This window comes from Phymastichus coffea, unplaced genomic scaffold, assembly GCF_024137745.1.
Source record: "Phymastichus coffea isolate CEN01 unplaced genomic scaffold, Cenicafe_Pcof_1.1 PCOF00069, whole genome shotgun sequence".
Lineage (NCBI taxonomy): Eukaryota > Metazoa > Arthropoda > Insecta > Hymenoptera > Eulophidae > Phymastichus > Phymastichus coffea.
In genome coordinates, this window is record NW_026706880.1 from 75,437 (window position 1) to 100,711 (window position 25,275).

The following is a 25,275-nucleotide window of genomic DNA, read 5'->3' on the forward strand; positions in this document are numbered from 1 at the left end:
AGAGAGAGAGAGAGAGAGAGAGAGATATTATCCCCGGGATATGGCCGACGAAATTGAATTTTCAGGGCGCAGCAAATATGTCCATATGAAATCGAATCAAAAATTCAAAATTCAAATTTCCCGCCAATATTGCGAGGGAGGAGGTGTCTCGGGCGCATATAGAGGGTGCGACGTATGTCGTTGATTGAGATACGTGTGTTTGTGACTGCAGTATTGCAGCACAGGGGGGAGAGAGAGTGTTGATTGTGTTCGGAGAAGGTGACGTGAAGAGGTTGTGGGTGAGGTTAGGCTTGTTGATGATGATGATGATGACGGACGCGAGGCAATCATCGCTTCGGCCAATGACGTTTAACGCGCTCGGATGCGCTCTGTAATTGCGTGTGTGACAGCCGCTCGAGAGCGAGAAGGAGAGGGGTTGGGGGAGAGGGAAATGGTGCAAAAATTTCATTAAGAGCCTTAATTGCTTTCGGAAATCATCATGATGATGACGATAATGACGATGGCCAAACGTGATTTTGCTTGCAGGTTCGCGGCGAATATTTATATCCAACGTCTTTTTCGTGTAACTTCGTTAAAATGCAGTTTCACGAAATTCAATCGGAAAAATTTTGCCGAGATTTTAACTCGCTATTTCTATGTTTTGAACACCCGGTGTAAGAAAGTAATTCAGTATCGCTCAAATTAATCTCGTGAGAAGACCAAAAAAAACTCGTAATGGCAGATAAGGTCAAGCAACCTATGGGAAGATCTAAAAAGAAACATCACTTCGTCATCGAAATAACACGATCGCGTCATAAAGAGATATTGATTCGTCGATTGCAATAAGAGAAGAAATGGAAGTTTGATTAGAACGAAAAATCGTTGACCCGCCAAATGTCGTATTTTTCTCCCCTTACTACGTTCACTATACCCCTTTTTCCCTGGGGTCGCCGGTTTGAAAAAAGCGTCACGTTCTCGCCGCAAAATTGACCGAACAATTTTAAAGCCTACTTAATGCCTGAGAAAAATTGCCGTTTTGCTGTCGCATGAATAAAAATTACAGGGCTGCGCGAGGAAACGTGGAATAGTTAACGTCGCCCGGAAAAAATGCATCACTTCGAGGCTGAACATTTATATTGTCCGATACGACAGGTCTTAAGTAAGATGCAACATCTCGATTAATTAAGCATGCAGCATCGCAATTTTAAAGTAAAATTCAAACATCAAAAGCATTGTGCAGCTTGAAATCTAGAAAAATGAAAAGAACGCGCAAATTGGTCGGTCGCGAGCCTCGTCCCGATTATAATTCGCTAATTTCCCGGTCTTAAGAATTCATGCCGCTCAGAAGGAGAGAGAGAGAGAGAGAGCGAGAGAGAGAGAGAGAGAGCGAAAGAGAGAGAGAGCGAGCGTGAGCGAGCGAGAAAGAGAGAAAAATCAAAGCAAAACGAGCTCGGCAGCAGTCGTCGTCGTAGCTGGCTTTTTATCGCTTGCTAATGGCGCGGAATTAAAGATTAAACAAAGTGGCAGCAGCAGCAGCAGAGCGCATTCGTGACATTTTCATCCACAGCTGCCGCCTGCTTGTTGGCGCGGAAAAAGAGCCACTGCTATTGCTTATCCCTTTCCAATGAATCAGAAAGAATATTACGCTATGGAATTTCTTTCCCTCCCTGGATTCTCCAGATAAATATTGCAATTATTGATTAGAGCTCGTTTACGCAAGCACGCATACGACATATTTCCCCACCATGGCGTAATTGAACTGTTATAACGTTTGTTTATTTGACGCTTGCACGCTTGCTATATTGCTATTTGATAACAAAATGTGCACATTTAAAAGAACGCCGTATATTAAAGGTAAACATCCACAATTTGAAGCGTAAAATACTCATTTTTAAACCCCTCATCATCATCACCACATCGTCGAAATTAATCAATCGCGCGCGCGCATCCTGTCACTCAAACAGAACGCATGAGCGACTAGCAAAAGGAATAAAAATAACAGAAGGATATGCCCGAGTAGCCGTGCGCATGACATGCTCTTCATTATGCGTCTCTGCGATCATATAGCCGAGAGAGCTAATAGAGACTTTCTCGCACAAGGCATTACGCAACGATCGTTTTGTGTGTTTAAGCTAGTCACGCCGTATGCGAGCCACGTCTTTTTTGGGCTATTCTTTCTACGGGGGTTCGTTTCAATCAAAGCACATACGTACGCCTACATATCTACGTATCTTTTTTTTTCGACGCAACTGGGGTCAAATCCTTTGTGCGGGCTTAATAGTTAAAGATGGTTTTTTCTTCGTTTCGATCGGAAGTACAGACGCGCACGAGGAAAAGTTTTGTCGTCGGTTAATTTATTCAGGTTCGTTGTTAAAAGCTCATGCTATCGCACGCCGACAACTTATTAATCCGTAATTACCCACGAGGAAAATTATTTTTAATTCTTAATGGTCGCAATTTAACGAGTCATTTTTCCCTTGCATAATGTATCTTCGCTATTAATTATTCCCATATCGAAAAATCCATACTTTTGAAGTAAAACTGCCATAGCTGTTTTTACTTTAATAAATTGAAAATCTTCGCATCGATCGCTCGACTATCGGACTGCTCGCCATCCAAACTGTAGAGATACCGTTGCTACGGAGGACGACCGTCTCGTTACAACTTCATTTTTTTTTATTTACTTCGCACGTCCGTCTCTCTTATCTTATCGCGACTTGTACCGATAGTCTGCGTGTAAATTTCTATATGAACTGTAAAGAAGATCATCGGGAATCTCGTGCAAAAGAGGAACGAGAAAAAAGTTAGTTTCTTTTTCCTTAACGCCATTCAGGTTTGTGGAATTCACAGACTGCAGCTCCTTTTTTACAAGGCGCGTTTTCTCAGCGATCCACTTTCCTGCGGCTAATTTGTTCTCTCGCGGTGCGCGATGGCTTATCTCGTCCTGGAAGTAAACTCGCCGTAGGTGCGCCTGCCTATACGTTAAATAAAGTACACGCCCGCGCTGCCGCAGAGAGAGAAGGAAGAATGATTCGCTGATTTCCCATATATGTATGCCGTATCAGGCGGAAAGAGCAGCTACACGGGAGATTTTCCTTTTATCCGTTTGGTCCCTATGATTGATGAATCATTGTTTTACGATTGGAGCATTCATTGATACGGATTTCTCGCTATTACGAGTTATTTATGTTGCCGCGCGAAAATTCGAAGAAAAATTGAAATCGAAAATGTTTTTCGATAAATATTGAAAAGCAGAAAAACAGCAATATTCTTCGCGCTCGTATAATTTATGACGTAATCGAAAACCGATAGACACAACCCTTAAAACAGTAAATCGTCAAGACAGTAAAACTCGCGCGCAAACGCCGAAGACAAGGAAAACAAAACAACAACTGTTCTCGCACGGTAAAGTGCTTGAGGTGTCAATCATCGATTAACGATCAATAAAATCTTTGGTGAGTGCAAAGAGCTCGCGGCGGCCGTTAAAGTGTGCCTCGCCGTGGACGAAAAGAAAAGGATATATACTGCCGTATACATCGACGTACATTGATAAGTCTTCTCTCTCTAGTTCGCGTATTTATGGCACTTGTTATTCGCGCGCGTGCATCTCAACCGTGTATAATGCATGCTCAGCGCGCGCGGGATTAAAATGTGGAGTGCCGCATCTCGAGCGACTTTCTAATCGACTTCTAGCCGTGTCTTTTATCGGCTTGCAGACGCTCGTAGCCGGTCAGTAGGTTAAACATCTCTTGCACGTGCCCGCGTGCATGTCTGAGATATGTTTGTGTACTTTCGAAACGTTGTAAATAATCGGCTACAGCAACTCTAGATGTCCACATTTATATTTTTATTATTTTACTATTGATGCATCGCATAGTCTCCGCGCTTTGTGTTTATTATAGACGAAAGCTCGCAAGCTCGCAAGCTTTCGCTAGTCGAGGAAAGAAAAACACTTATCGGACTCTCTCTCTCTCTCTCTCTAGTGTGTGTGTGAGTAGCGGGAGGCCGCGCGTCGAGATTTATAAGCGCGGTGCTTTTATCACCGGTTTCCCGCGTGGAATATTGAGCTCGCTGACTTGGAGGCACACTGTTCAGCCAAGGCAGTAAAATAAGATATAGATTTCCATCTCTTAGGTGGACTTTCTAGCCAATGTACGCGAATGTGTGTGGGAGTAGTCACCGACGAGAGAGTCTTTCTCCTCTCGCAGGCAGCCTTTTCTATCACGTGTGTATATTTATACGCAATGTTTCAGAGCCAGAGAATCCGGTCTTCCTTTATAAGCCTTTTTCTTTTATGTGAACGAGGCGATTAGTTTAGCGGAGGTGGGCTTCGATGCTGACGATTAACTATTTGCACGTTTTATTGACCCGAGAGGGAAATGTTTTTCAGTGACTTTTACGCGATGGCGATTTTCTGATTGTGATTGAACATGACTTTCTTCCTTTTTAAAACATAAAATACCCAGAGATTCAATTACGGTCCCGTGTGTTTTCGACAAGAAGAAAATGTTACAAGTTACGAGTTACGATTATCTATCGAATTAAAACGGATAATATTGTACAGACGTTATTTATATAATAAGAAACGAAAAAGTAAATTATAATAAGAAGCAGGTATAACAGATTTATAGCATACATGCTCATTATTCGCGACATAGCAGCATATTTGCAACAGTCAACGCACACACACAATATATCACCTGCAAGTGTCGGCAGAGCTTTAACAAACGATAAAGTTAAATAACAGGCGGCGCTAGTTCGCGCCGAAGAAAGTTATTATTAATTAAACGCGAGTGCGAATGAGAAAACTCGAAGGCGGCCATCGGCTGCGCGCGTCTGCGTCACGCTCTAGCTACCCTCCTCGTTCTTCAGAGCAAAAAGGCTCGAAGAAATGTGGGTTGCCAAGATAAATTTTAGTAAGAATTTATTATGCGAGCTTTTTCTTTTCCTCGCTCCCCCCTGATGGTCCAGTTTTCTTCGACGCGTTTGATGTAATTCATTTAATTTAATCTTGATCCAAAACTCTGGACACGCAACGCGCGGAATAATTTTAATTAGAGCTCCGTGAGAATATGACTCAGGGCGAGCGAGCGCCGAGCACGCGTGCACACAAAGTCTCATGCAAATTCGCAGCGAGATGTGGAATTTTATCGGCGTGACTTTTAGCCTCGAATATGTGCATAGAAGTCGCGACTATAATGCCAGTCTCGTGTTATCTGCGAGCCGAGAGAAAATGAGTGGGAAATCGTAGTGTCTCTTTTCGTAACTGTAATTTATCGCAGTCTCGCAAAAATTGATAACCTTTTTAAACTTCACACTTTGGAAGTATAGACTACTTGCTTATTTCCACGCGAAAACTTTGCAACAGAGTTATGCCGCAACAGCCTTATGCAAATGCTAATTGAACCAAGTCAAGACTGCGCCTTATCGATCAGAAGCCACTAAGGTACTCACACAGGAAAAAACGAACGCCAAAAGGATCAAATAAGACACAAAAAACAGTTGGGGTTACGGGCTGGTATAGAAGAACCGTGTGACGGGCGCAAGGTCGCAGTATTTTCCGTTCTATAGCTCACAAGAGGAAAGAAAGGGATGATCAATCTTGAAGAAACACGTATATACAAAGCGTCACCCCGGCGGGTGATGGATCCTCTCGAGCTGTTATTACCTGTGTGTGCGTGTGTGTGGCAAGCTCTCTCTTTCTCAATTAACCCCGTCGCTTGAGCCAAATTTATTTCGAGTCAACGTTTATAGAGCTCGAGATACTTTTCTGCCGAGAGGATAATTAAGCGATCTTAGCGTAGCGAATGTTTTTCTGATAAGACGGCTGATAAGCGCGCGAGGCCTGAACGCCAAAAAATTACGTAAATTGATAACTATAGCGCACTTTGATCGCAAAAGAAATCTTCCGGAGGTCGATTTACTGGTAAAAGAACGAGCATCGTGGAAAATCAACCGATAAATAACGTGTAATTTGATTATAGTTCATCTGCAGATGCATTGAATGTACACTTAATAACAGTGCTAATATGATTTTTCTGTCTTGCGGGACGGACACGGATATTAATCAGCAATAGCGTTCCGCGGACAAACGGCTCGCGATGAAAAATCGTAAAAGGACGTATTCATTTCTGAGACATTAATTTTTAAGCGCGAGGCGCTCTTTTTTCGGCCGTTACTCATCCGCGGCACTGCTGCCCGCTACTACCGCCTAATGACCCGAGTCGCGAATACGACTTTCCTCCTGCTCCTTTCTCTCTAGCGGGGCACTTCCTCATCCCTTTGAGCGATGTCTGTTTTCGGCGGGCGACGTCGTTACGAAGCCCCGATATTTGAAATTCACGAAGGGGAAAAAAAGGGTTGACGATGAAGGGAAAAATAAAATCTGTGACTATACTTTGCAAGCTAATCGATTGAGTACTACCTTATTCGGTGGCCCAGTTAATGGACGTGTATTTTAAAAATTCATGTAGAGTGCGACCTTTTTTGTGATATCTTCTTTTTGAAATTCAACGTAAATATTCAAACTGAGTTCTGCTTAAAATAGCGTGACATTATAGAATTTCAGTTTCTTATGTCATATGTAAAATCAGTAAGTTTGTAATTTAATAAAATATGATCCATTGTGTTAGAAAACTTCTTCTTGAAATTTTAAAATATGACATAGAAATCATTTTTTATTTTATGCTACAGAATATTAAGTTTATCACGAACACAGCTTGGTGAATGGACTAAAATTATCAATGAGTTTTATAAGAAACTCACATAAATAATAATGTAGTGTCATTAAAACATCATAAGCGTAGACAAAGTTCTTGATAGTTGGGTAGAGATTGAAATTAACAATTCATTCCTTGTCTAAATGTCTTTACTAGCCACCCGGAAAAAGAAACAACTCTCTCTCGCACTCTACAAAGATGCCATTCGTGTTAAGTGTCGGAGAATCAACGACTCGACTTGTAACGACTTAGAAGTGCTGAGGGTGCGAGAGAGATGAGACCTCGTTATTACGTAAGCCGTGTCTGATACTCTCCGAAGACCGTAAAATGATATCGTTCGACTTGAATACATATTTATAATTTTTTTCTTTTCCCTTTTCAAAAAATAAAATTAGAAAAAAAAAACTCGTTACATATTCCTTCCCATGGTTTTGAGAGCAACCCTTTTCAACACCTCATCGTCATTGTAAGACGTTACGCGGCGCTCCACCCTCTCGGCTCTCTCTCTCTCTCTCTCTCATTCTGGCGACAGTACACCTAAGGAGACAAAGCCGCGCCACCTCACAATGGGACTCATCAGGCATTGGGAATAAATTACTCCCTGAGAGAAAAATGATCGAGTTCGTACCATCTGCTCTCTTCTTTTTATTTTATTTTATTTTATTTTTTTGCACTCTGCCGATAGAAAAACTAGATGGTAATATTCTTTCAAAGCGACATCGACGAATTTTCGAATTAAAAGGGTTCATCAACCTCACGTTCGCACCGTTGCAATACTCCCACACACTTGGCTGAGAGAAGAGGGAAGGGTTACCATAGCCCCGGGGTCAGCGACCGGCAGCGCAAGCGCATGTGTGTGCACTACGAGAGAAATTCTTCTTTCCATTTCGATATAAACTTCTTTTTTCTTTAAAGCGAATTTGATTTTGGGGCGGAGTAGGTTAGATTAGCCTCGCGGCGATTTTAGGGGCGATGCGATCGTTCAGTGGGTTATTAGATTTTGGAGAGAGTTCTAGCTGGTTGACCTGCGATTCTTAATTAAATTTAGGTTGACTTTGTATATTTTGATTAGATAATATTTAATGTAATAAATGCATGTTTCATTCGATAAAATTTTATTGCTTTAATAAACATTTCATATAGACGTTTAAAAATATTCGTTAAATAAAGTTGCAACTATTTTATATTCGTATATTTTTTTCATTTTCTTTTTTATAATTCGACGACATTTCTTCAAAGACTTTGATATAGAAGTCTTTACCGTTAAAATAAAAGTCAAGGCCAGCAGTTTCTGTTATTCGAAATCAATATTATCAACTTCCATGCGATTACCCGCCGAACGAGTTGGCAATAGAACAAAGAGAACAAAAGCGGAAAAAAAGAAGAAGATAAAGTCTGAGTCGAAAAGAAAGGAAGGAGGATGAGTGAGAAAAAAAGGGTTACATATATCGCAAGGCGTATGTGCGCAGGTGGAGTTGCCACAGAACCATATGCTTAAGCGCGCGCGAGTTGTGAAGTCAAACGATAGCCACCCGCTACCTGCGCGCGATCTCGAAGGGCCGGAAGTCCGGGTGCACACGATAATCTTCCTTCCCTCAATTTGTAGCCCGTGCCTCTTTTCTCTCTCTCTCTCTCTCTCTCTCTTTCCATCTGATATCGCCGTCGTCACTTTTGCTCCCTAATTTATACTGCCAAGGTGCCGACTGATTCTTCTTTTTTTTCTTTTTTTTTTATTCAAATTCAATCGATATAAATTTTTTGTAAAAAATGTCTAGAGATTTCATGACACTGCGATGAGGGGGTGTGTATTGTAGGGGCGTGTCGGACAGTTTGGCTTGACAGGCGGCTTTTTTAAAGTCTGTGCGCGACGTGCCGAAAGTGGCGCATAACAAGCTCACCACTGAAGCGCATGGAATGAGAATTTCAAAATACGCCACTTGTCACTTCGGAAACTTAAGTGATGTTCATAGCATACAAACAATTCGATTGAAAGAGTTTTATGGCGCATTATGCACCTGTGATATGTCAATTTGGTAAACTTCATCGGCATTATACACATACGCCCGCACACGCAAACTCGTTTCACTGTAATTTACACGCACGTCCACTCAAGCAATTATTTCGGGCGTTTTCGTCTGTGAAATCTCCGCGCTGTGCGTTGCCCATTTACTTCGATACGATGCTTCTCTCACTCTCTCTCTCTCTCTCTCTCTCTCACACACACACACACACACAGGCGCGTTCAGTTATTGCATACTGTAAAGTAACCTCATCTAAATGAAATATTGCGGTTCATTTATTTGTGCTCGATGTGCTTTAACTTTTATACAGATCGACAAAGTTTACTTAAAAACTCGAAGATAATGAAAGGTAAAATTTTGTTGTAATATTTCCAATGTATTAATAAAAGTATAGGAAGAAATAGTTAGCCAATATACCGCGAGACAAAGTATTATTTTGGATTGTTAGTCTCGTTTATAAAATGCCATTCGCAAGTAAAGCCCCCGAAACACGAAATCACGCTGGCGTGCAGCTTGGGACGTCATTACAATAAATTGCCGGAGCGAGCTGCGCGCGCGAAAAAGGCTATTCCACCAACACAGACAATCTAGGGGTATAAAAATCGTGGAAAAGGCGTCATCATCAATCGTATGCTGCAGCACGCATTTGAAAATGGTCTCTGGCTGTGGAGCTCGGCACCCTCCCACTAATTTCGGTCGAAAATTCGGCCCATAAATTCAGCAGCTAAAATTCCCTGGACGCTGCTGCTGCTGCTGCTGCTGCTGATGACTGTACCTCTTTGGAGTAGGTATGTGTGCGTGCGTAGCAGGGGGTAGAAATCATTAAAGGGGCGTGGCGTGGGGGGGCCGTTGCCCGGATGACGGTCACGTGGGCCAACATGGCCGGCCAGTTTCCTAGCAGGGCTCGCATACACACTACCTTCCCCTTCCTTCTCTTTCTCTCGACCGCTGCAACAGTCATTCGTTATCGGCCATTTTATTTTAATGATTTCCATTCCCCTACCGCCGCCGCCACTCCGCCGCGCAGCCGTGAGTGTCATCTACGCGCCAAATTACGTTAGCGCATTCTGCGCGTTAGCGCGCGCACATTGCTGCCTTTTTCGGGGAGCGAACGAGGGATGGGAGAGAATGTTGGTTGAATATGTAGGCGCCATGATTTTGCTCTCTGTCTACCTACGCGCCTTGTTGATTTTGGACGCGGCGGTGGCCGCTTGCCGCCACGAGATAACGATGTTTTCCGAGAGAGCGAGTGGAGGCTTTTTTCGCTGCAGCGTCATCGACGATGACGGGAAAAAGGGAGGGACAAAGGCCTTGTTGGTCATCGATGAATCGCACGGGACTTTTATTCCCGGCTGTAAATCTATCTCGCTTTATGGAGGGGACCCAGCGCCAGAGCTACGTGAGCGCAGGATGGCATTTTTCGCGTACACCTATGTCCGGGATTTCGCGGACGTTGCTCGGGCTTTGTTGTCCACATTTGCCAGAGTTAATATAGCGAATTCCGATAATCTTATAGCACCTCGTGAAACTTCAAAGTACACATACATACTTCGATGTAGTGAAAAAGTCAACTTGATGTACAATTATTCTTGAATATTACCTTCGTTTGGGAAAAGACACGCTTTTCAGAGAACAATGTCCGTAAGGAATTCGAATTACAATATAAATTCGCCTGCGCGAAGGAAACTATGGCAAGCATGCGTCCAAAGTATAGCGACAAACTATGAAATATTTATGCTAATACCGCCCCATTTGAAATCCACCATTATGAAGTTCGCGTCCTAATATCCATTTTAAATGTTATAAAGAACTTACAGTACAGCTTTTAGTCTACATGCAGCGTAGAACGACAGAGCATCTCGCAGACTTCTAAAACAAGCCGCGGCACTGCATCCCGTTATAAAATTGTAATTACATTTTTTTGCACGTCCGCTCAGTCGGCTCGGTTGAATTATGGCCTCGGCGTTTCTCTAATGAACGGCCTCGTTATTTTAATGCCAATATACGAAAAATTTGCGCCGATATAGACCGGCAGCTCCAGCAAAATCCACCCACACGCGTACACATAAACAACGATAACAGAGAGAGCGAACCTTTCGGCCTCGCTTCTAATTAAAACGAACTCGCTTGAAGTAAGCTTCCTCGATGTGTAGAAGTAATCCGTACCAGTGATCTTTTCCTTCTTGTTGCTGACTGCTGCAACATTGGAACTGGTCTCGGAAAAGAAGCGCGCATAGGCCGACGACTTCCTTAAAACCCGTCTCCCGCGCTCACAGCATTTCTGAGTTCACGGGTCGTCTGTGTATACATATATATACGCAGGACTGCTGTGTGTGAGATGTCTCAGTGATAAGCAGCATCTAGCGCGCGAAGATGAAGATGATGATGACGAGGAGGTTTTCATGATTGCGTTTCCACATCGTGCCGCCGCCTAAGTGCTGCAAACTTTGTTGAGCTGACTTCATCGGGATTGTTTTACGATTCTGTGCTCCGGCTGTGCTATGCGACTTGTTTCTCTCTCTCTCTCTCTCTCTCTCTCTCTCGGGAAAACATTGTTCTCTGGCTCTTCGCATCTTCGTCATTGATCTGGCATTTTTTCGAATTACTTTTTAACGAGAACTCGGGGTTATCCGATTGTATTTGACACTGCACTGTTTTGCGTTTTTCACCCAACGAATTTTACTCTCAAGATCGTACAAGCGCCAAACGGTTTTCATTAAAAACACTGAACGAAAACGAATGACGCTCGTGAATAATACCGGAATCAAGATACGAGCCGTAATCAGCGAGCATCGTCATCATCTGGTGAACAACACACAAAAGATGTGCTTTCCAGCCGATAAATTTTAATTATCGGCGTCAAACGCACGGCGTCGGGCTGGTAGTGCGTACAAAAGAGCCTCGTCGCGCCGCGCACGCGGCCAAATCAACGCCAAGCGAAGCGGATCGACGCAATTTTTAGCGCTGATAATGATTGCGCGTCGTGCATGCATGAAGCAGCGACGTTGGCTAGTGGGTGGCAGCGCGTCGCCCATTCTCTCGCTCGACTATTTGAACAAGATTCATTGCGAATTCATGGGCGGCGCTTTATGCCTCTTCAAACATTAACGGGGTCCGAGCGAGCGAGCGAGCGAGCAAAGAGCACACCTGATTAACGTTGCCCGCCCTGAGAATACAAAGTCGCGGAATCAATCGCCAGTACGTACTCGCGCCAATCAAAAATACACGCTTGCCAAATACACTATCCCACCGCCGATCTCCATGCATGCTTCCGCGCGGCTGCACACTCGACGAATCGTCATCATCGTCGAGTCGGAATCGAATGAAACAGAGAAATAAGGCACGCTATCACCTTTTCGCAATTGCACGTAATTTCGATATACATGGCGAGGCGACGCGGCACCATAATGCGCCTCCAGTTCAAAGAGTCGTTATCCAAAAGTAAAAACCAGAAAAACAGAGCTTTATTGGTAGAACGAGTGAGCACACCCTTTGTCGAAAAAGGCAATATTTCTGGCCATGTGTTTCCAGCAAAACAAGGAACACGGAGAGGTGGACGCTGCCCTGCTTGTGCATGTGTGCATGTATGCGTGCTAGCGAGAGAGATGAAAAGGGCTGGTCGTGTGCTGTGTGTTCGGGTCGATAGCGCAGCCGCAAGCACAAGGGAGAGAACGTGTGCGCGTGCAGTTTAATGATTTTCAGGCTCGGAATTTCGATGACGCCGCCGCCTCTCGCCGAGGTTAAGCTTGCTGCTGCCGCTGCCCGATGACGACGCCCCTCCATTTAAATGCAGTCGAGTTTCGCGTAAATTTTACAGTCCAGAGTGAGAGAGAGGCCGAAATGCAAATGCATTATACATGGATTGCAGGGGACATTAATTTTCTGCCGTGGACGTGGGAGTGAGAGAGAGAGAGAGAGAGAGAGAGAGAGAGAGAGCGCGAGAGAGCGAGATAGAGAGAGAAGCAAACATACGCGCGTACGTGCGAATTCTTTATATATTTTTATCCTACTATTTTAGACTAGCTTTTCAATTTGATATGAGTAAATGAAAGCGAGAAAGAAGCGAGTTCTTGAGGATGACGACAACGATGATGATGATGATGATGATGATGATGATGATGATGATGACGATGAGGTAGAGTAGGGAAACGATTATCGATCGGTTCAAGCCGAGCACGCTAGATTGCCGTCGAGAGTGGAAAATTGCGAGAGAGAGACAGCGAGAGAGCTTCGATGCCGCCTATAACGGACAATTGATTAATTAGGTGAAACGCTCTGCGTCGCTGATTAATAGAAGTTCGCTCGAGGTCGTTTTTCCTTGCATTAGTAATGGGGAAAACATAATGAATGCAGTTTAATAATTCAGTAAAATAAGCAAAAAAAATGGTACAATGTTTTAGGTGCATACCGACAAAATATTCAAAACAGCGCAAGACAGCGTCGAGAGCGCTAAAGTTATGGCCACGTAAAAGCATAATTCTCAAGTTCAAATGAATCAGTGTAAGAGTCAAATTTATTTCTCATGCAATCACAATTCATGTCCGCAACGCGAGTAAGACAACCACCCCAGTAAAAAAGAAGAAAAAAAGAAGAGTTGGCGTAATAACCGTGACGCCAGTAGCGATCGAAAAGAATTCCGGCAACGAAGGGTTGGGAAAAAGAAGAAGGATTATACGGGGGTGGCACGAGTGCAGCGATTCATTAGAAAACTTCTATCTCGGAGACGGCAAAAGAAAAAAAGAAGAAGTGACGGGGGAGAGGGGAAAGAGTCGTTCTCGTTTTAATATCTTTTCTCATCCACGATTTTTAATTTAATATAATTCTTCTCGTGCCCGCCGGCCAATTATTGCTGTTATGTTCTCTCGCAAGCGAATTCATTTGATTCCTCGGGATGCGAAGAATTCTTCAAACTTGGATGCAGCAAGCGAACGATGAACAACGACAAGTAGCACAAATATTTTCGCTTATGACTCGGTTGCAAAATCAAGCTCGCTTTTTATATTTCGGCACGAACTAGGTCGCTCGGGAGCTTCATCGATTGCGTTTGCAATCTTTATTTTTTCTTTCTGTCACGACCTATTTCTATAAAAAAAAATCGCTTGAATTAATGAACAACTAAGATAGACATCCAAAGAACTTTCGCAAAACGACTCGAAAAATTTCGATAGCAAGAGGAAGATTTGTGGGCAAGTTCAGCGCGTCTGAAACTATACAAAATAGTTCAGCAAACAATAGGTATTATCTAGCGAAATAAGCACGAAGCGAAGAATCGCGCACACTCGAAACGTAAAAGCCGCACACGCCACAAAACACTCGCGTGCCAGTAATGCCTTTGCAATCATCGCCTTGACTCACTAGCTAGCGCGTTAAAGAACTCGCTCCTGGTCGTGTCTTTCGCACACACACGCGTGCGCACACGCACGCACCCACACACACACACACACACACACAAACACACACACGAAAGGATAGGGGAGAGCGTTGCATTAGCCGAACTTTAAGTGGAGTCGATCAGAAAAGGGGAATGACGGCCCAGAAGCGCGCGCGTGTGTTTCTTTCCCAAAGCACATAGTTTGCTTGCTTTTACGTCTATAAAATTGCTGATGCTAAGTGTTAACGGTTTTACCGTTGGGTTGCCGATTTGACCGCGAAAACTTTCCTATATTGAATGTACTACTATTACGGGGATAATAAACGTTTCAACTTTGACACCTTGCAACTATGCTCAGATCGATTTCACGAGATTCGTTCTTTAGATGCCCACGGCAATGTCTTCTAACTTTCAGCCTGTCTATTCCTTTCGTAAAACTAATATTATTCACACACGTAGGGTAGATAATGTACAGATGTAGTAGGTCTTCGTGTTTTTCCCATTGGCTTTTGTAGACCACAAGCCCGCGAGAGCGCAATTACTATTCGTAATACCGCATAGCTCGCCGCAATAATAAGAAAAGAAGAGAGAGAAAGACAGAGAGCCGCCCACAACTGTATACTTTTCCATTTGCGTTTTCCATATTAATAATGCGCTTTTAATTGGTATCGGCGAGCCACCGCCGGCCCTCCTCCCTCGCTATATAGGCTCATTGTTGCGAGCACACGTACGGGGTCTTCGACACGCATTGACCTTTTCTCTCTCACTCGCGGGTGGCTTCTTCTTATTCTTCTTATATTCCCTTGCCTTTTTCGCCTGTACGCCCGTTTCCGCGGGACGCGCGAAAGGGTTATTATTGGAATCAATACGCTGTGTTTCTCTTCGATGCGTTTTATATTGTCGAGGTAGACGTTTTCTTTTCTCTCGTGAGAGCCTATTGTTTAAATACCTTATGCATTATTTAGGCAGATGCCATGCTATTGATATCTTTTTTTTTTTGAAAAATTGGTATTAGTGGATGCAAAATAAAAATCAATTGCAAATGACCTCTTTCATCTGACAAACATATAATTTTTTTATGCTAAAATTGTATGATACCTTAACATGTATTATTCTTCGAAAATACACTTTCAAACATGTATAATGTGACGTCATATCTATCTGTCATACTTTTTATTTCAAATTAACTAGCATTCAACGAGCTTCATCGGCGGGAAGTTCGTCGCACAATAAAAGAAAACTAACAAATTTTGAGATTCAATTTTCTCTCAAAAGAACAGAGTCAATAGTAAAAAATATACATCGGTGTTCTCTCTCTTTCTCTTTGTCTCTTTTCATGTACTCGGAAATAAATGAAATTAGGTCGCTGCCCAGTGAGCTGCGAGATATTTTTATTAAAGCACGCGCGCGGATATCTCATCTGATGAATCGTCCGCGGGGCGATTGAATAAAAGATGAAATCTCGCGCGCGCTTCTTCATCTTCTCTCTTACTCTTTTTTCCCGTGTTCTTTTCCTCTAGCACTTGCTCTCTCCACGGCTAAAAAAGCACCGAAGAATGTCGATATTAATAAAAGTTAAATTGAGCCAATCGCCCGTGGAAATTGCAATGGACTCGCTTGCGTTCGAAGGAATGAACGAGAGAGGCAGCGGAGGGAAAAAAGACGAAGAACTGCTCTGTGTGTTTAAAGTTCGAAGCTTGCCACGTTAAACTTGCGACTCGTGATAGACGGCTACAGTACTTTTCTTTGACTTTCGACAGATTTTTGCTGCAAAGTCGATTCTTACCGAGGCTTCTTTTTATTCGACGTTGTGTTGCACGACAGTTATTGACACTACTTAGAACCGCAAATGACCTATCAATAAGTGATATCGCGCGCCTCTCCATTACCAGATCACTAATTGCAGAAATAACCGTTGGCCGTGCGCCGATATTGCGGTGAACATAAAAAATTTATCTCTAATCAATCGACGGCCGCGTGAGCGCCAACGACTCGTGCAACAGTTCAATTATCGCGTTATATCAGCATCCGCGCGCGCAGTTAATCTCGTGCTCCGTTCCATTGCTACTAGCGTCGATGAATATTAGAAGCATATAGTGAAAACTAATTCGAAAGTACATCCTGTCGTAATTTATAGCGTAGTCGTTCGCGATTAATACATACATGACTCATCGTAAACAAATCATTTTGGCTAAGGCAGAAATTAAAATTGAATTTTACGCAAGGAACCATATCACGATTAGATTCTCTCGATGTCAACGAAAGTAAAGGACATCATAAGTCTCATGAAGGATCATTTGCGCTTACAAGGCACCCAACGGAGATGAACTCATCGATTTTCGGCCCAAGCCTCAACTCTCTCTTACTCTCTCTCTCGTCTACGATAACTTATTCGACACGTTCGGAATTTGATGACAAACTGCAGATTGTCTGAAAGCAAAACCATATTCATTGACCTGTTTGTCCTTTGATGATACAATACTGATGACTTGTTCGTTGAATAATGTACAATGATCACAACAATAGCAAAATCATTACTTTCTTCCATTGATTCCGAAATATGGCTTTCAATTAAAACCAAAGATAATCACGCTTTTATTTCACAGGCGAGCGGCCGTACAAGTGCCACCTACCCGACTGCGGCCGTGCCTTTATCCAGCTATCAAATCTGCAGCAGCACCTGAGGAATCACGATGCGCAGGTGGAACGCGCGAAGAACCGGCCGTTCCATTGTAACATTTGCGGCAAAGGCTTTGCTACGGAATCCAGTCTCAGGACCCATACGTCGAAGGTCAGTCATGTATGTACCAAATCCGACGTCCATTTTACTTTTTTTTTAAATTTATATTATTTTATTAACGCATTTAATTTGTTGTTTTTTATTACCTTTTGAGACGGCTTTGGAACAAAAAAATTATCAATTATGTTTATTATTACGTTTTGATGATTCCTTTTTTATCTTGTTTTATCTTTCCATAAATCTTTCTGTGAATATTCAAAGCCGTCTGTACAATAACGTTAACTATTTTGCCGGCCACATTACATTATCAACATGAAAAAATATAACATTCCTCTGGCTATTAAAAAAAATTTTCTTTCTAACGATATATAATCACGAGGTAAACGGTAACACCCACATTACTTATATACACACCTAATACACATATCTTCGTCTTCGACTTCTCTTTTTTTCTCAATTTTACCTCCGAATAACAAAAATGGATTGGTTATTAATTAATTCGGTATGGTGATGGTTTTATCGCTTTAATCATAAACACACGAGAGTTGTACGGGTATATATCAGCAACAAATTGCTTTCTTGTCCGTCCTTTCTGTATGTTCACATAGTTTGTTTATTCTGTACATTCCACGCAAAAAGCTTCAATCGCTGTTTCATTCTCAAATAGATAGATAAAAACTACATTAAATTCTAGCACCTACGAGAAGATCATTCACATATTGAAGAATCGCGCGATGCCCTACTTGAGCGGATTAGCACCGAGCTAAAATACCGGTACACGTATGAAACTATTATTAGCATCGAACGCGCTCGAGGAAAAGATGACTAAAAACAGTGTAGAAAATAAGGACCTTTTAATCAAATTCACCCCCTTTGGATAACAAAAGCGCTTAGCTCGCATGTCGCCAGAGCATTTCTTTTTTTTTTTACATCGACTAGCCAACAACAGAAAGTCGCGCATGCGTTTTCAACCCTTGCTTCTCTCTCTTTCGTATGTATATACGCGATCCCTTGGCCAGCACATGTCTCGAAGAGGAAGCTAAAAGGGGGCCAGATGCCTTGCGAGAGAGAAAGAGAGAGAGAGAGAGAGAGAGAGAGAGAGAGAGATTCTTGTCCCTTGTATACACTTTGAAACGTACGATTCGTGTGCGTTCATCTTCGCTGCTGCTAACCCGTAATCAACGCTGTTACATGAAGACACGTACGTACGGCGGGAATTACTTTCGCACGCACTTGCAGGAAATAACTTATTTTTGAAAGATTCGTGTTGCAGACTTTTTTTTTTTATTTTTTTTTTATATTTGGAAGCAACGATATTGGGCGAATAGAACTAGCATTAAACAGTAATCATTCGGCGATAAATATCAGACGCGCGACAGCCACGCGGCTTCCTAATTGAAAGCTAATCCCCGGGCCAACGTTCAGTTTTCGCTTGGGCATCGATAAATCTAGCAAGAGCGCTAATCTGACTTCCTAACGAGCCGGTTCTCATAGATCAATCTCCGGTAATTTTTTTTTTCCTTTCGTAAGCTTGGCCTGTCGTATATTTTGGCGAGAACGCGCTAACCCGACGTGAAAAAAAAAAGAGATTTGCTTTGGCGCATCCCTTATTTAGCCTCTCCTCCCTTCATAATGCTCGAGAAAGAGAGACTCGTTAGCTGGTCCATTTTCGCGAGGATACAGCTTTTAAAATTAGTTTCTTTAACCATTTCTCTCTCTCTCTCTCTCTCTCTCTCTCTCTCTCTCTCTCTCATTCTCACTTTCTCTTCTCTCTCTTTCTCTCTTTTACCCTTAAGGGAGCCATAGCGTCGTCACCGGATTACCGCAGGAATAAAGTATCGCGTTGCAGTTGCTCTCTCTTCGCGGAATTAAAACAACGCGCTAGGCAGCTCGTTCTAAATGGGAAAAGGGAAAAACAGATGGAAAATAAGAGAATAGCATCCCATCTCTGTTGGCTCTAATCGAATTGCCACCGTCCTGGCAGCAGATTTCTGGAAATTGTTTTCCTCGTTTCGCCTAATAGATCGTGAACTGCTAGTCTTTTTTCCTCTCCGATGGTCAGGTATTGCCTTGGCGGAACACGGAAAATTAGAGAGAAATTCATGTTACTCTGGCTAGGGAGTTTTAAGTAGCGCTACATTACGTGTTTGGTAATGCTGATTTTCAATTTACACGAGATTTAGAATATATATCGTAGTTGAAAGAAACAACGAAATAAATATATTTGTCTGATTAAACGTCAATTCGTACCACTTATGACAATTAAAAAGGATATCGATTTGGCTGTCCTACTGCTCCCACAGGTACAATATTCGTAGTTTTTTTCTGTTCCAATGGCTCGCGTCTATACAAAAAAAAGAGCAATTCGTGCGGCAGAGTTGGCGTGTCGACGAGGCATTACGCGCTGCGGCGAAATCGAATATTATAATAGAATGGCGTTGGCGGCGTGTTGTGCGCGCTGTGTGTATCGCCGCCTCTCTTATTTCTTTGCTTTTCCTTCTACTCTCTCCCTCGATTTTCCGCTCGACTTTGTACACTATATATGCGGCGGCGGTGGGCCGAATTGCATCCTTCCGGCTTCTTCTCTCTCACTCTCTTTCTCTCTCTTTCTCTCTCTCTCTCTCTCTCTCTCTCTCTCTCTATCTCTCTCTCCTTCTAGATCGAACGATAAAAGGGAATAACCTAATTTAGGCTGCGAGCAGACGAGCGTGCAAACTCTTCTTATTCCGTGCGCGGAAAAATATGTTTACGCTGTAATCAAGAACTCCGCGGATAGCAATCTAGCTCTAGGGTATTTTCTTTCAATGTTGTTATTTGTTACTTTCTTCAGTTTTGTTTAATTACGCTTGATTCGCGATAGTGTCTTACCAACTCGCGATAATAATACGTGTCTGCGAGTGCTGTATTAAAAAGAAGAAGAGTATGTTACAGCAGCTAAGATAAATTTACGTGAGTACAAACAACTAATCACGATCAAAATAAAAAAAGAGAGCCCTCATTGTTTTCGCAAAGTTGTCACAACTTCTATCGCACAATAAAGGCTTTTCCAACAAGAAGTCTTCTTTGCTGACAATGAAGGAACGCGCGCGTTCTAAGTTTACGTAAGAATCTACGAGAAAACTTCAACAATGACAATTTCAAAAAGTTGGAAAAAAAACTAAACCACAAAGATCTGTCTGCTCACCTACATTCTCGGCGCGGCAAAACTTTTCTCTCTCGCTTGTCCGGGGAGCGCGTTAATAGTCTAGAGGCGCGCCGTGCAACGCGATACGACCAACCGACCTCCTCCTTCCCGTTGTCAACCTTTTCCTCTCCACTTTCCCTTAATTGCCCTCTCGCGTAAAAACTCGTTAGCCGCTCGCGCTGGCTGGGATTTATTTTTCCCGGAGTGTGGCGACAAAAATGACGAGCTTAATCGTCTTGATTGCCCATCGAGTACGATGACCTATCTCGTTTGAATTTATTATTATTCATGTGCAACGTAAAAGTTTATCAAATTATCAAATGCGGGCGTGGATTAAACTTATTGCTGTTCCCAGTTCACTTCTCCCCCGCCCTCTCTCTCTCTCTCTCTCTCCCTCTCTCTCTCTCACAATCTCTCTTTCTTTGAAAAATTACACATCGGTGCTGCTCGATATACGGTGAATTTCAATAAAACACGAAACTGCAATTAAACAAACAGACACAACTGTTTTTGCTTTGATTTTCGATTGAAATAAAAACGAAGTTTGAAAATGAAAAGGAAATTTAAAAAATTGGACGATATCGGATAATACATACATTTTTTTTCAAAAATTAATTGCCACACGCATTTGTGTGTGGCGATGAACTAACGAAACTTTAGATTCGTATGTTTTTCATTTTGTTTAGAATCATTGCCAAATGCTACTAGCCTCACAATTACTGCCGAATCAAGTTGACATTAGGGTGAGTTGAATCTTTATCATAACTTCCACTTTCGCATAACTTTGTTTTTTTCTCTTTTGTTTTGTTTTTTTTTTCAAACTTTGCATCAATCTTTGACCAACTCACCTGTCTTTTCTTCTTTATCTAAATCTTTCACTATCATTCATCGTGAGTCTGTCAAAGTCATACTCCTTTACATTCACACATGTTTGTATACATATCAACATCAACTCAAGCAGTTAATTAACAAATCTTTTCCTAAACTAAACAATCTCAGCGGTTGGCTTGATCCTGTTGTTTTTTTTCATGAAACTTACATCAGAGTGTCTTTTTTACCATCCAACAATCACAAATCTAAAGTTGCACGCGAATGATGCCGACCAAAAAATCTCGTCGTAATTTTGCAGTGTCGCACGCAAGAGCATAAAACCGACGGCAAAAAAATAATGCTTTTCCGTGTTCATTACACTATACACATACAATTTCTCTCTCCCGCGCGCACCAGGAAGATAGTTCCTCTCTTTGCGCGGGCGCATCACGCTACGCGCGCGCTAATGGCATTCGCCCGCGGCGGTATTTATAATGAGAACTACGCCGTATATATACACGCGCTCTCTACGTCTCTCTGACTTATTTATTTTTTTTTTCTCTTTCTCTTGCTCCTCCTCCTACTACTACTACTACTACTACTATCTCCTAGGAAAGCGTACATATAACTTCATTAAAGATTCATACCTTCTTTCGTGGGCTTTATTTTTCTCGTGACGAGCTGCTCGTAAATTATTCGCCACAAGATGGAAATTCTAATGGGAATTGGATGAAGCTTCGCTTGAAAAATAGAACTGCATATGTGCATCTGCGAGATATATATATTTTTGTATACTGAGATCCGTCGTGCAGGATTGATGAATGGATTCGAGCAAGTTGCCATCTGCGAGGAGTCGCCAGAGAGAATGGAAATCTTGTTTTTGAAGATTGTCGTACACTTTTTATAGCCAACATCTGAATAACGATAAATAACAGTTAGCGCGCCAGACATATATGCTTAAAAAGAAATGAGCTTTCTAAAATTTATTTCCACGACATGAAAAGACGTTCGGAAAAATCTTTATACGATGGCGCATCGTCATTCGCCGTGTGATCGCGCTAAACTATGCGCATAAAATATCATAACTAACTACACATCGTAGAGTGACAAAGCTCTTTTTCGATTCAATATCATATTTTTTGCTCGCGCCGTCATTCCAAAAGCAATTACGAGTACACAAAGCTACCCCCATGTAAGAATCATTCCAACCCCTTCTCATCGGAAGAAAAAGGAAAAAAGTGCAACACTTTAGAGCACAATGTCGAACGCGCACGGAGTTCAATGGAATCGTAATCCTCGAAAATTGCAAAACAAAGAGGGCAGATCGCCGCGGCGCAGCCGCCCGTAGCTCGCTGCGTTTTTTTCTCTCTTCTCTATGCGCGCGACGGTGCTCCGCCCCAGCACCCCACTACAGTTTTTTTCCCTCGTGCGCTCGCCTCGCGTGTCCCCATCCCCACCCAGTTTTTTTCACTCGCTCTTTTTCCCGAGCGGTGTCATGGTACACGCGCTCAGCGGTAGGAAGACAGGCGTGACGTGTTATTGTGTTACGCGCGTTAAACTCACTCCTTTTTTTTGCCGAACGCGTGTGTATAGGCGCGAGTTCATTAATTGGGATTAGTCGAGTCACAGGTCGCTCTCACGTTAATAATACGATGAAAGGCTTGCGAAGAAAGACAGAGAGAAAGAGAGACCGAGTGAGTATATTCGTCTACTTTTTGTTGGGAATTACACACTTGGGCAAGTATGACCGTTAACGATGTAACTAGCTAATTCGTTCGATTGGTGACTAGCGTAAAAAACAAACCAATCGAGAGAGCCAGGCATGCTTAGAAAAAAGCTCGAGGCGTCTGGCGATAAGGACAAGCGCGAAATAGAAACGAGCGCGCGGCAAAAGGATCGTAAAACATGAGGCGTCGGTAACGCCCCGCGCGAAGGCTGTCCGGCTGTCGGTGCAGCAGCCTCGAGATGAAAAAAGGCCTCCGCTGAAAAGAAAGCCAGTCTCTTCTTTCTTATATTTTTCATTCGCTGTACTCTGCTCTCAGACGAGTTTTCAGGCAAATTGACTTTTAAGGACGCGAGAGAGGCTGAAAGAAGGCAGGCCGCTTTTATCGCTCGAAAGGGACTCTTACTTTGTTCATTTTGCGGCGATACTCGGAGAATTGCTTAATTTACCGCGAGACGAATTATCCACGCGCGGCGCGTAGCCTTGTCAAATGATTAGAGTGAAAAGCACAATCCGACAATGCATGCTGCTCTCCAATTCAAATTGGTGGTATAGGAAGCTCAGAGCTGAAAAAGGTCCTTGCTAATTGCAACTAGTACGCCGTGGCCGTTGGAAAACCGCTATAACGTTTCACGCACACACAACATCGCGCAGACAAAAAAAATCCAGAGAGAAAAGGCCAGACACGGCCAGTTAATTATAATCGGGAAAAAATCGCTTATCGAACCATTAACTTCTCTCTCTCTCTCTCTCTCTCTCTCTCCGCGTGTCTCCTCCTCCTCCTCCTCCTCCTCCTCCTCCTCTGCCTCCTCCTTTCATCTCGCTTCGGCTTCGTTCCCGCGCAACGAAAGGCTTCTCGACGAGCAGCCAGCTTAGAGGACCCGTTATACCCTCCGCGCGCGAACGATAGATGCATGCATACACACACGTGCTGCTGCTGCTGCCGCTGCCGCTGCCGCTGCTATGTACGAATCCTCGAAACGGGATCGCCGGCCCCTTACATATACCGGCTCTTGTCAATGCGTATGCTGCACACGGTTTTATGTATATATGCTGCACTTCCGCGTCTTTTTCGCATTACCTTTCCGTGAGCGCTTATAATGAGGCTGGTTTTTTCGCGATGTTATGCGAGATTCATCGATTGGCAATATTCAGCCGAATTTATTTTCGCGGACGATCGCGCGAACGAGCGTGCAATCGAATGCTCTGCAAGCGGGAATGTGGTCATTCGTGCGACCGCGCTGCAGCCCGAGCCCTTGTCTTTGACACCCACGCGCCCAAGCCTGCGAACTCGTACGTATCAATGATGCGCGTCGCTTTTCCCAACTCTAGGTTAGCAAAGCAAAATGGCCACACATCGCGGACGGAATATGTGCGCGCGGCGTCACGCACCGCTACACGGCTGCTCACACCCACTTCCTTTTTACGCCACTCCCTAAGCAGCGGCGAGCAGAAGCAGCTTTTGTGCGTGCGCAAGCACGGGGTTTTTCTCGCGACGGAGAAAGAGAGAGGCCCTCGTTTTTTGCTTGTTACATACTGCCGGTCACGCGATCGTCCGCGATCGCAAGGCGATTAACTTTTCGGGCCATCTGCGACTTGTGTCTCCGGTATTATTTATCGCGAACGTGGGTTCGGCAATTGATCTTCGTGATTGTTAGGTGATTCGCCGAAGCGGGAAGCTGCGTATATTTGGAAGCACGTTCGTTCTCGGTCTCTCGCCCAAAGATCACAATTCGACTTCAACCGGGAGCTATTATTATTTCATCAAATCGAAATCAAATTAATGCCCCTAAGCTTCGATCGCTGCTCGCGCAGAATATTTTGCCCTCACGGCGATTCTAAATCAGTCGTCGCGGCAAGATGTAGAAAGTAAGAAAGGCGTAAATATAGGCTAGTGTATTCAGGGATGTTTAGTCTCTCTCTCTCTCTCTCTCTCTCTCTCTCTCTCGAGCATACATGCAACAAACAACGAAGACGCTCGTTATTCGCGCGATAACGAGTTGGAGAATCCTGCCCCTTGAGCGCGCCAGTCGCAATTGGGCATATAAGGAATCGCGCGTCCGCGATGAATTCGCCCATGCGTCTCATGCCCAGAGAACTCTCTCTCTCTCTCTCTCTAGCGAGAGCATCCTTAAAGGAGCAAGGAGAGGAGAAAGAGCGGTTGGCAAAAAAGGATATAAGAAAAGAGCGCGCCCGCGCGCTCGCCTGCTCGCGCAAGGAAGAAACCGGTTTTTTCCACTTGGGCCAGGTCGGGGCGTCGAACCTTTCCGCCGGACACACCAAGCTTCTCCGAGAATAACTTACATGCGCCGCCAGCAGCGGAGAATGAGAGCACATGCAGTCGCGGCAGCTTTACCCTAGGTCCGGCATCGAAAGAAAGCAAAGCGGAGAAAGGAAAAAAGAAGCGACGAAACTTTCGGGTCATTGCCGCGGAGAGGGATTCTTATTTTTAGACAGCGGCGACGCCCTTTTGCGCGCACAGTGGAAGCCCGAGTGTCGTGCACTTCTTAATCCGCTTTTCTCGCGCGCGACACCTTTCGCAGTGCGCCTTCGCCTACACGACTTCTGCTACTCCTGTAACTTCAATTTTTGCGATTGGAGAAACAAGTTCCTCTTTGAAGGATTAATCGAGACTTCGGGATTTCTTCCGCTTTGAGAAAATACTCTTCGACTTTTCCAATGGAAAAAAAAAATCCGACGCGAGTGACTGACATGTGGGATTGTCAAG

At 43.5% G+C, this 25,275-nt stretch overlaps 1 protein-coding gene across 1 annotated transcript in view; it reads left to right on the top strand.

The window, feature by feature from the left end:
• Nucleotides 1–25,275, top strand: part of LOC131667690 (uncharacterized) — a 65,611-nt gene that overhangs the window by 34,646 nt on the left and 5,690 nt on the right. Inside the window, exons 4-5 of the mRNA XM_058941286.1 lie at nucleotides 16,697–16,890; nucleotides 20,701–20,757. Coding sequence (XP_058797269.1) covers nucleotides 16,697–16,890; nucleotides 20,701–20,757 — 251 coding nt within the window. The remainder of the gene's footprint in view (nucleotides 1–16,696; nucleotides 16,891–20,700; nucleotides 20,758–25,275) is intronic.